The sequence below is a fragment of the Talpa occidentalis genome, unplaced genomic scaffold, assembly GCF_014898055.3.
Source record: "Talpa occidentalis isolate TD23 unplaced genomic scaffold, MPIMG_talOcc4v2.1 talOcc4.3, whole genome shotgun sequence".
Classification (NCBI taxonomy): Eukaryota; Metazoa; Chordata; class Mammalia; order Eulipotyphla; family Talpidae; genus Talpa; species Talpa occidentalis.
The window spans coordinates 108,209,400-108,222,203 of record NW_023603184.1 but is presented as its reverse complement, the minus strand read 5'-3'; the positions used below and the strand labels follow the sequence as shown (position 1 = coordinate 108,222,203).

The 12,804-nt window shown below is 35.5% G+C and overlaps 1 protein-coding gene across 6 annotated transcripts in view; it reads left to right on the top strand.

The window, feature by feature from the left end:
• SESTD1 (SEC14 and spectrin domain containing 1) overlaps positions 1-12,804 on the top strand; it is a 101,737-nt gene that overhangs the window by 24,823 nt on the left and 64,110 nt on the right. For 5 of the 6 annotated variants that reach the window (XM_037523641.1, XM_037523639.1, XM_054699895.1 and 2 more), the window contains 2 exons: positions 4,988-5,065; positions 9,058-9,166. In XM_037523641.1, the coding sequence (XP_037379538.1) occupies positions 5,011-5,065; positions 9,058-9,166 (164 nt within the window). In that variant the 5' untranslated portion in view covers positions 4,988-5,010. Of the gene's footprint in view, positions 1-2,737; positions 3,150-4,987; positions 5,066-9,057; positions 9,167-12,804 lie in introns of those variants that run through there. The other variant, XM_037523642.2, reaches the window with a different exon arrangement.

Sequence of the window (12,804 nt, the reverse complement as noted above, 5' to 3'; positions counted from 1 at the left end):
ATTTTTTTCTCAGAATCAATCATCTAGTGACTGTGAAGAGGCTCTGTTTTATGTAGAATTTATTTTGTGCCTAGGAATGATATTAATTTACATTGGTACTTCTTGTTTTTGGCTGAAGGTAACAGGCAGTCATGGTTACATTTCTTACATTATGTTCATCAGTCTCCAAGGCACTTCATCTGCTGTACATTCTGGCATTCTGCCTCTTCTATATTTGGTAAAATATGGCTTAAAGTAGGTATTGTTTTACATAATCATATGTGAAATGTTTCATTAAGTATGTTGCAAATTGTTTAATTCTTTCATTTCTTAATCTGCTTTCCTTGACAAGTGTTTTTAAAAATGTATTTTCTTTGCTACTTTAATTAATTCGCATCAGGTAAATGTTCATTACTGGCTTTACCATTGGAGAAGAACATGAGCTGGTACCTTTATGCTATTAACATTTTATTGTAGTGATAGTAGTGGATGGTTTTATTTTGCAGGGTTTTTCTTTTGTTTTTTGTGTTTTTTACATGGTTATAACTGTTCTATGAAAGAGATAGCTAGAGATTTTCATTGAAAGAGATTGATAGAAAGGAGACTCTAGCATGAAGATATAAAGATAAGCACTACAGCTTTCATCTCGTGATTGCTTCATATTGTAGCTGTTACTTCATTTGATCTTAACTTACACACCCAAAAACCTGTATTTTTCATTAATTTTTTTTTCACTTTCAGGATGTTCTTTTAAAAGAAGTTGTTATATTAAAAAAGTATGGTTTAGTATTTTTCCATGCTGAGGTGATTCTGTAAATTATTGCACAGTTTGGATAAAGCCTTTACCTTGCAGAGACAATATTAAAATATAAGGTTGCCACTATGGAGAGCTGTGTGGAGATTTCTTGACCTAAACATAGAGCTACCATATGATCCAGCAATTCCACTCCTAGGTATTTACCCAAAGAACACAGAAACATCAATTCCAAAGAGCACCTGTACCCCTATGTTTATAGCAGCACTATTTACAATAGCTAAGCTTTGGAAACAACCCAAATGCCCAAAAATAGATGACTGGATCAAGAAGATGTGGTACATATACACCATGGAATATTACTCAGCATTCAAAAAAGATAAACACATGCAATTTGCAGCAACATGGATGGCGCTGGAAGGGATCATGCTCAGCGAAATAAGCCAGAAAGAAAAAGAAAAATACCGGATGGTCTCACTCATAGCAGGAATCTAGAAAACTCAAATAAGGGACCAGGAAAAAGAATAACTATAAGAAAGAAAAAATCAAAATCAACAAACAACTGTGAACAGGAGACACTCTATGGGGGTGGGGGGAGAGGTAAGGAGGGCTTGGGATCAAAATAAGGGGGTTGTAATTTTATGGGGAATATAAAAAATAAAATTAAAAAAAATAATAAATAAAAAAATAAAATATAAGTTTGCTTCTCATATTATAGTTGCCAAGGTAAATCTATACTGGAGACCAAAATTGTCTTCCCTTTTTATTTTAAATATGTGGAAAACACCATGGTGAAATATTTGACACCTGTTGGCTTAAAATTAAATAACCTGACTTGCAAAGCTTGGGTAACACAAAAATTAAGTAACAAGAGCCCCCTGCATTCATTTTTTTCACATGCTTATGCCATTTTAGGAATCCCAGATTATTTTTGTTGTTGTTGTTGAGTGCTGGTGAATTGAGTTCTATTTTATCAGGGCTTAAATTAAAACCTCAGTGTATTAGTGAACATTTTCATTTCAAATAAATGGCAGCAGTTTAAAAAAATGTAGCAGCATTAAGGGCTGCAGATATGATCTACCAAATTCTAAGTTGCAATTTTGTTTCCTGTAACAATCAAGTTTCTTCACTGCTAGAAGAGAAGTCTACTCCGAGTGACCTAAGCAGGAAAAGATTTATTGGAAGGATGTTATATAATTCATACAGTTGATAAGTATGGAGAAATAGATTCATAAAATAAGAAGGAGCCAAAGGAAACTGAGAATCTGTGTTGATATCATAGGAAAAGTCTGCTTAGGAAGCCAGTTCTGTTTGTATGAATGAATTGTTCTTGCAGCCACATTATTCCCTTGAGATTGAAATTCTTTTATGCAAGCAGCCCATTGACAGTCTAGGTCTGTAATTCTCTTATTTCTAGCTTTCAGGGCATCTGTGAGGCTGAATCTGTTTTTATAATAGTTCTTAGGTATTATTTCCCCTTTTTAGTATGTCAACATTTGCTCTGATGAAATATTCTTACCCCTAGAAATACTGTGAAGATTAAACATGTTAATACAAATAAATCATTTAGAACAATGCATGGTTTGTAGTAAACACTGTAAATGTTAATTTTCATAATCTTTGTTATTACCATCATTATTAAACTTTCCAATTTGGTCCCTGACTGGGTAGTCAGATGAGAAAGCTCCTAGACTTGACTGAGTTGTCTGGTTCTTATAAAGCTGGACCGCAAACTGGTCAGATCAAGCTATTGACCTGCATCATTAAGTACTTACATAATTAACTACTACATCATTAAGATTAAAAACGTAAAATGTGAGTTTTCCTCTCTTACTTTCTACTGATTGTATATTAGCCTGGGCTAATTTACAACAGAAATGAATGACTAAATTGCAAACAAATATTAAAGAGTAAAATTTGAAGCGAATGTATTATATTTAATTTGACAATTGTTTTCTTTGTAGTTGGGTACAAATAGTGGTGATTTTTTTTTTTTTTAGTCCTATACACAAAAGCTATAAAACAATATACGTGTTAAAAATCTACAAAGAACTGATGAGACTCAACAAAAGCAAAGTAAATAACCCAGTCAAAAAATGGGCAGAAGAGCTAAAAAGAAACTTCTCCAAAAAGGAAATACAAATGGCCAACAGGCATATGAAAAAATGTTCAACATCACTTGTAATCAGGAAAATGCAAATCAAAACTACAATGAGATACCATCTTACACCAGTGAGAATGGCACATATCAAAAAAACTAGCAACAATAAATGTTGGCGAGGATGTGGAGAAAAAGGAACTCTTCTGCACTACTGGTGGGAGTACAAACTGGTCGAATCACTATGGAGAGCTGTGTGGAGGTTCCTCAGTCTGCTAAAGATGGAGCTTTCTTATGATCCAAGAATTCCACTCCTAGGTATTTATCCAAAGGTCACAGAAACATTAATTCAAAAGGGCACCTGCACCCTATGTTTATTGCAGCACTATTTACAATAGGTAAGCTATGGAAACAACCCAAATGCCCAAAAATAGATGACTGGATCAAGAAAATGTGCATACACACAATGGAATGTTACTCACCAATCAAAAAAGATAAACTCATACAATTTGCAGCAACATGGATGGAGCTGAAAGGGATCATGCGTAGTGAAATAAACCAGAAAGAAAAAGAAAAATACTGGATGGTCTCACTCATAGCAGGAATTTAGAAAACCTAAATAAGGGACCAGGAAAAAGACTAATTATAATAAAGTAAAAATCAAAATCAACAAGCAGCTATAAACCAGGGACACACTACAGGGGGGAGAGAAGGGAGTAGTATCAAAACAAGGGTGGTGGGAATTATAGGGGACTATAATCAAGATGAAAATGCATATATTGTGCAAAAATGAAAAATGATGGCCAACAAGCATATATAAAATAAAAAAGAGAGAGAAGACATTAAAAAAAAAGTATGTGTTTCCTTAGTCTTACTTAAGCCATTATTCAATTATTAAGATTATACCTTTCCCCCCCTTAATATCTGGGTGTTTTCGAAGACCACATGTTTTGCAGGATAGAACTATGACTTCAGTTTTTAGCTACAGCTGGTAGTCCCTGAAAAGGGAAGGTTCGTAGAAAGTGTTTGCTAGATAAGTAATATGCTTTCATACAGAGCCATGGTTTTTCCTCTGGAAATTTGTTTTCAGAAGAGTATGCTTTTATTAAATACAGTGTAATTTCACAGTGTATTCTAAGGAACTGCCACTATAGTGTTCTGGTGGTTGGGAGAGAGGAAGAAGGGATAAATGTGATGGAGAATACCCTATCAGTCATGACACCAAGAATAGATGGATAGTTAAACCTTTGATTTGCTGCTTTTGTTTTCAAATAAACTATCCGTGTGATCCCATTTTGATGGTGTAAAGGACTGCCTGAGCTTCCAGGCTGTCCTGAAGGCCCCTTTTATGGGAAACTGCCTTGCCCTTAGCCCTTGCAATATGGATGGTCCCATCTTGTGGTTTTTGTGTTAATTCTTAATCCTTGACTGTACCCAAGTGGATTCTACAAAACTAAACTAAGAACAATAAATTATGCCCTGGTATAAAAGAATCATCTGAGTTAATCAGATTTTTTTCCCCAGAGAATTTAAAAATATGAAGTATGGAGAGTAGGAGACAGTTAACAGTGGGAACAAAAATTGAAACAGTAGTTGGAAATAGCTTGAGGTAAATACTGTATAAAATGTCACCACATGTTATGAGGAAACGAAAATATGAAAAGTCAGAGGAAGCCTTTAAATAGTGAAACGGATAAATTAGATATTTGGAATTCAGCTGTGTAATGAGAAAACAATAGAGAGGTTGCCTGTTTGATTGATTGATTTATTCCTTTATTCAACAAATAATTTATTGACTAACTGCTATATACTTGGCACTGTGATAGCCTGAAAGGATTGCTCTGAAAAACCTAAAGCTAGTAATTCTTAACTGTTTGTGATTTTGACAGTGGTATAGTGATATTTCTACAGGGGATATTTGGCAATGTCTTAGAAACAGTTTGGTTATCACAACAGAGAAGAAGGGGGAGTGCTATTGATATTTAGTCTGTAGGAACCAGGGATGCTGCTATAGTCCACAGGAAAAATCTTAGGAAAAGAAGTTATCCAACTCAAAATGTCAGTGATAATTGAGAAGCTCTGGAATAAGCCACCACAAATATGTGTTTCACAGTAATTATTATCTAACAATTGACATTTACTTTTGGGCATTTCAGGTTCAGGAAGTTGCTGGAGTGAAATGGAGGCCTCAGTAATACTACCCATTTTGAAGAAAAAACTTGCCTTCCTTTCAGGTATGTTTTCGTTTTGATGTTTGATGTATAAACTTGTTTAAGCTCTTATAAGTTTGACAGAACTACATTTTATTGTTTTATGAAGGTTTGTTTCCAAGGTATTTCTGAGACATGTTTTAGATAGCTGTGTGAACGGGCTCTCTCACTGTTGGTAATTGGCAAGCCAGTTTTTATTGTTTTGTAATTTGATTAAAGTGACCTGTACAAGGGCAATGTCATGGCATCTCACTTCTTTTATATAATCCAGGCCATGGATATTGACGAACCAGAATCTAAATAAGTATTTCTGAAAAACAGCATAATTAGTTTAGATGATACCCAGTCTCTTAGCTTTTGTTGTCCCTCTTCCTATGGGAAAATTTCAATGTGCTGGAGAAGTTAGGAAATACAGTACATGGTTTTCACTTTTTATCATTTGAACTTGGTCATACAGGCTTGAATTTACCTTGAGTTATTAAACCAAAGTCTATGTCAGCTAAGAAGAATCAAGGAGAAATGAACACATTCTACAAGTGTGAGAGCAGTGAAATGGGTGTAGCACTTTTCTAGAATTTTTTCATCACTGAGTAAATTTGCATATGCTTTAGAAATAGGTACTGTGGCCAACCTATTTTGGACTATATTGTTTTGCCTTTTCTTTCTTAGTCTCTTTAGGTTGTATCAGAATTATCTTAATATTTACAAAGTATATTCTACTTCTGTAAATTGGGATATTTTTCTTGGTGTAGGTTGTAAAGATTATAAAGGACAAAATAAGATACTAATTTCACTAGCACCATTTCCTTCTTTAATTTTTTTTGTATTAAACTTTTCTTAGTTGGCACTATGTTTTCTCTACTTTTTTCTGATATGAATGGCATTGTTGGAAACATCCTTATTCACAGCTTGTGCATTTTATACAAATTTTGCAGGAAAAATTCCAATAAGCAAGAGTGTTAAAGAGAATTTAAATTTAAATTTGTGTTAGGTTTTGTGAGAGTACCCTCTAAAAATGTTATCTCAATTTCTCTTTCTCTTACCAGTGTGAGAAAAAAAAAATGGCTATTTGTCCAAGAGTAGATATTATTGTTCTTTTATAATCCTTGTAAATGACATTTGTTTCTGGGCTGCATTTAACTTTGCTGACCATACCTATCTTGAAAGTCTTTTTCCTCTTGACTTCTGCCCTCTTTTGCATTTACACTTGTGATTATTTTATTGTCCTTCAGTGAAAATTGAGTTATGAGGTTAAATGTCCTGAATGTTATACTCGTCTTCTAAAGACAATTCTACAGTAGGTTGGAATGCCACAGACCAAATTTGAACCGTTTTGCAGATTTGGTTTAATGAAGGAATAAACCTTAGTGATTTTGAGAAGCAAATGAAACTTCTTTTTTTTTTTTTTCCCCAAGATTTATTTATTCATGCATATAAGAAAACTGGGATATAGGCCAGAGATATGGGGGTGGGGGAGTGAGAGGATTCACCAGAGACAGAATGGGGAACATAACAGGTGGATTGACTGAAATATACGCTGAGGGGAGCAGCGGGTGAGTCAGGAGAGGTCTGCTGCGCCATGTGTACTGCGCCATGTGGTTATCTCCCTGGCCAGGGATAGAACCCGTGCCGTAGCAGCTGCGGATAGCTTCATAGGTTGCATCCCAACCCTTGCACCACCAGGGAGGCCCGCAAATGAAACTTCTTATAGCTTTCCCTTCTTGATTTTGAACATTAATTATTTCAACCAGTAATTTTCAAGCTTTTTAAAATTTTTTTATTTTTAATATTTTATACATTATTGTTCATTTTTTAAATATTTTATTTTATAGAATTCTTACATCATTTTTCATTTTTGCACAATGTATGCATTTTCATTTGGTTTGCTCTCCCTATCCCCCAGGTGTAGCATTCCTTCAGCAGTGCACCCATGTACCATCACCATAGTCCCCTGTGCTCCTCCCTCCCTCTCTCTTATCCCTCTCCCTCCCTCTCCCCTGCAGGATGTCTCTGGTTTATGTCTCTGTCTGTCTGTTTTGTTTTGTTGTGTTTTGTATTGCTATTATTATTTTTCCCCTGATATCTTCTTTAGTTCCCCTATATTCCTCCTATAATGAAACCATCCGATATTTTTCTTTTTCCTTCTGACTTATTTCACTGAGCATAATTCCTTCTAGCTCCATCCATGTTGTTCAAGCTTTTTAATAATAGGGAAAATCTTTTCAAGCCAACAAAATTATTCAGGGAATACAGTTTGAATAAGATGGGTGCAGTCCATTAAAAAAAAAATCAAACACATCTGTATTCTAAACAAAAAACTTATGCACTTGAAATCACTATTGACTATAAAGTTTAATCATTTGAAACTGCCATTTTTCTTGGTTAAACAAAGCAATTAAATATCAGTAATTTAGATGGCTAATCTAATAAAGGGCAGAAGATCATTTATGGCTAGTACATCATGAGTTGCATTCATGTCATTCTAGAAATTGCTTTTTAACTAAACACCTTTTAATTTTTAGTGATAGATTTCTGGAGATCAATATAGAAATGTTTCCTTTAATATTTGTTGCTAATTGCCATAAAAATCAGTTGGGTCAGTAGATGGACATCATTGTGAATATCAATCTTGTGGGGCATTCAAAGAATTTATCTGTGTATAAAGGTATTAATTGCATTATAATGCTAAAGGCAGATTGAAGAGGACTTGAACATATAAGAAATGTAAATGCCTTCTACCACTTGTCTGTCAGACTTCAATATTCTAGATCCTTAAACTCTTTTCAGCTGGACAGGGCTTTTTCTATATTGCTTCATTAACAAAGTATGCCTACCAGGGCCTCCCCGGTGGCGCAGCAGTTGAGTGCTGGGTTGCGAAGCTGCCCGCAGCCTCTGCAGCGCTGGTTCGATCCCAGGCCGCTGGGTGAGGGTCCCACATGGCCCGCAGAATTCTCCTGCCGCCTGCTGCTCCCCTCAGCAGTGTACTTCGTCAGTCTGCCTGCTCTGCTCTCCCCTCTGGCTCTGGTGAATTCTCTCACCCTCCCACACTTCTGACTGTACCCAGTGCTTGTATAAATAAATAAATAAATCTTTAAAAAACAAAACAAAACAAAACAAAACAAAAAAAAAAACAAAGTATGCCTACCTGACATGTGTGAGTTAACTCAGGTTATTTCTTATCACAGGACACTCCTTTTTTTTTTTTAAGATTTATTTATTTATGCATATAAGAACTGGGGTATGGCCAGAGGTGGGGGAGGGGAGCGGGGGGGGGGGTGGGTGTGGAGATGATTCACCAGAGACAGAGTGGGGAACAGAACAGGCAGACTGACTGAAATACACTGCTGAGGAGAGCAGCGGGCGAGTCAGGAGAGGTCTGCTGCGCCATGTGGGTTGTTCCCTGTCTGGCTGGGGATCGAACCTGTGCTGCACAGGCTGTGGATAGCTTCATAGTGCTGTGCTTAACCCCTTGCACCACCAGGGAGGCTCCAGGACACTCTTTTGAATTGGTTTATAAGTTCTATTCATTTTTCTTAAATCTTAACTGTTGTACACAATTTTTTCATAGTTATTTTCTAAATCCCTTTTAATAGTATTCTATAGATTTTAAAAACACAGCCTAAACTATATTTCATTGTATTATGTTTTGACTTAAAATTTTTCTAAGTTGATTGGAAATTAATTTTATATTACCTGTAAATGCTTATTGTGCTAGACACACAATAGGTGTTCCATGAATTGATTATATTATGCAGACAAAATGGAAGAGAATGAAACAATATAATTACTATCTTTCAGTTTAAATTTCATGGATGAATTTTTCCCCTTATTTTTCTAAATTTTTTATAATTTGCTGTGCTTCATAGCAATTAAATATATAAAGAAGTCATTGGATAGTTTTTCACTGATATCTTAAAGTTATGATTGCTTAGTAACATTGAATTCAAATATGTGTTATTTATTTAGTACTTTAGTATCTGTTGCATATTAAATTTATATATTTTTTTCTTTAATAGGAGGAAAAGACAGACGAAGTGGCCTCATTCTGACAATTCCATTATGCCTTGAGCAGACAAATATGGATGAGCTGAGTGTCACCTTAGACTACCTACTCAGCATTCCAAGGTGACTCTGAAGGTGTCTTTTCTTAAATTTCACTATGTTTTTGTTCACTTACTAATGTTTCCTAGTATTGTTAAAGTATACTTTGCTATCATTTATTAGCAGTGACATAATTTATAACATTGGAATCAATAGCTTATGTTACTACATCAGATAAAATACTTAACTTTATGCTCTTAATTCACTGAGTAATATAATACAGATTTCCAAAATGTATGTACTATGAACTTTTAAGGAACACAAAGATTGAGCATCTATATGCCATGTACCTTGAGGAAATTTAGAGAAGTAAATTCAGTAGAAAACATCTTTTATTTAGCTAGCTATTTCATTATATAGATATAATCAACATCTGAGGTTTTAATATAGTAAACGAAGGCTATTAGAACTAAAATATATTTTTATTTAAAAAATGTTTATCCTTTAATACAAATGTCTTTTGGATTTTTTTGATAAAAAAACAACAAAAAGAACTTTAAAAAAACAAAAAAAGTTTAATAATAGCCTGTATACTTCCTATATACATGGGGGAGAGAGAGTCAGTGAGACTAAGTAACTCACCCTCACTCATGTAGCTTCAGTCACCATCTTAATAATGTCAGCTACAGACAAAGGACATTGGGGACTAAAGGGAAAGGTCAGTTATGGGAAGGGAGTCCTTGGATTTTTAATTTTTGTATTTCTTTTTTTTTTTTTGAAGATTTATTTATTTATTTATACATGCACTGGGTACAGTCAGAAGCGCGGGAGGGTGAGAGAATTCACCAGAGCCAGAGCGGGGAGCAGAGCAGGCAGAAGGACCGAAGTACACTGCTGAGGGGAGCAGCGGGCGGCAGGAGAGGTCTGCGCGCCATGTGGGACCCTCCTCCGGTGGCCGGGGAGCAGCCAGGGATCGAACCGGCGCCGCAGAGGCCGCGGGCAGCTTCGCAACCCAGAGCTCAACCACTGCGCCACCGGGGAGGCCCTAATTTTTGTATTTCTTGGGTGAAGACAAAACTTGAACCTTTCTATTTGTTTGCGCCAACTCATCACTTAAACAGAAGCAACAACAACAAAGCAGCCCCCTCACAACTTTCTCTTCCACATGTGATATTTGGGGGCTGAAGCCTGAGTGTCCATCTCCAGAGATTCTCATGCAATTGTTCATAGGAGGCCTGCTCATCAGGCTTTTTTTTAATCTTCCCAGATAACTCTAATGTGCATCCTGACTTACAGACCACTGCAACAAAGCTTGGAATGAGGGCAGATTTTTTGTGATGTTCTTTTATGTCTTTAAGATAGTGAATTTCTACCACTTTAGTCAGAGTAAGCAATTCTTTATATCCTTTTCCTAAATTTGCATTTTATTGACATAATAGAATATTTCATTTCTAACCATCTTGTAGAGTACAGGCTTAAAAATCATATTTTTAAAATGACTTAAGTTTCCCCCCAATTTTGGAGAAATTGTGTTTTATTTTATAACTCTAAGGCAGTGTTACTTTTGTTAATAAAGTGTTGAAGGATGTATGGGTTTAACAGTAGAATGTAAGAACTAAGCCTTTAACTCCAAGTGTGTGTGTCTGCAAAAAAAATAAGACCGGAATATGTACTGCCAATATTGGCCTATTATTTAATGATTTTGTTGTTCCCTTTTTTTGTTTGTTTGTTTGTTATTGGGGAAATACAGGTTTTCAAGTGAAGAATTTCAAATTTTTTCACTTTCTGGGTAGTTGTTCGATTTCATAGTCAGCTCGTTAGTATTGATAACCTTGCTAATCCTCTGAGCTGTTGATTGCTAGTATGTGTTATTCACCATTAAATAACTGCTTTTTAGGTAAATAAGAATAGTCAGATGTACAGCTAATGAATTATGAAAAAAATGGATTTATACATGGTTTAAATGTTTTAGGGAACATAGACACTCCCTGAACCAACTGTCTTATTCTATTACTTAATTATTTTTATTGCAGTAGCATTAGTTTGAAACACTATATGATTCAGGGCTATAGGTTTATACCTCCTCAGATTGTTGTCATCACCAAGTGCCTTAATTATGGCTGAGGGAAATGAGATTCAGATGTTAAGTTACTTGTTCAGACTCATACAACTAGTTAGTAGTAGAGTTGGGGCTAGAATCTACAATTCCTGACACCAATCCAGAGCTTTTTAATACTTCTGATGAATAGAGTACAGTGTACGCTTATGTGAGGAGAGTTTCTGAAGTTAGAATATAATGCGATAATTACTGATTGTCAAATTCCCTTTGAAAAATAATTAAGAAAGACACAGTTTCCTTTTGGTTAGTTTTTTTTTTTTTTTTTGTAGGAAAATGCATGCTCAAATATACTAGATTCAGGCCCACTCTAGCAGGATGCTCACACTTAGAGATTCTAGTTAAAAGAGGCAGGCTAAGGGAGTACGTTTCTACTCATTGCTATGTTTTCCTTCTGGAAGTGCGAACAGGAAGTGCAGGGAAGGCAAAATAGCCTACACTATTTAAATTTTCTCTTTTACATATAATGCTTTCCAGTGTAAATTATGAGTCTGTTTCTGTATATCCACATATACTTGCTACTAATAAACTTAAATTGAAGCAAGATCAAAGAATTTATTTTAGTGAGGCAAAATAGATACCTGGATACTTAATTTTTTTTTTAAAGATTTATTTATTTTTATGCAAGAGCTCTGGGGTACAGGCCAGAGGCGCAGGAGGCTGAGAGGATTCACCAGAGACAGAGCAGGGAGCAGAACAGAGAGAGGGACCAAAATACACTGCTGAGGGAGCAGTGGGCATGACAGGAGAGGTCTGCCACGCCATGTGGGAATCTCCCTGGCCAGCTGTGAATTGAACCCACACTGCAGAGGCTGCGGACAGTTCACAGCGCTGTGCTCAACCCGCTGCACCACCAGGGAGGCCCTGGATACTTAATTTTGATCATTGTTTTGTTAAAGTCTGGTTTTCTCAAATATTTGTGCAAACTTTGATTGCTTTTATTGGATCAGCATCATACTACTTTGACATTTAAAGACATAGTTGGCAGCTCTGTATCAGTATTTGCCATTTCATTAGAGAGCTAGAGTGTTTTGAGCTATTCATTGCAATTTTGGAGAGCAGTTTATTTGGTGCAATCTTAAAAACTGATTTTTCTCCTTCAGAATGTCTACCATTGAAAATCTCTTTTAAATTGTAATTTGCCCAACATTATATTATGAAAATTTCCAGATATACACAAGAAGTATAAAGAAACATTCAGTATTTAATTCTCAATGCCCATCACTTCTATGTCTGTAACGAACTTTGTGTTTTAGTTCATCGTTTATTTGTGTTCTTTTATCCACTCCTCTTTCCATCCCAATACTGTATTTAAGCTTACTCTATCAGATTGGGTTCACCATGTGTCTAGAAGGTTTATATGTTTACATATTTTGTGTAACCTGTTTGTATTTCCTAATCCCCTGAGATTAACATTTCACGTGTAACTGTTTCCACGCTACTCCAGCAGTGTGACTAGTGAACATGGCCTTCTCTTTACGGGAGATGTCTATAAGTAATCTCTTTGTTCAATGAACATGATATCATTTGGAATATAATAAGAGCTTTGAAAATTTATGTAAAGATGAAAAGGAGCTACTAAGTTTCTTACTTGTACTTTATGCTT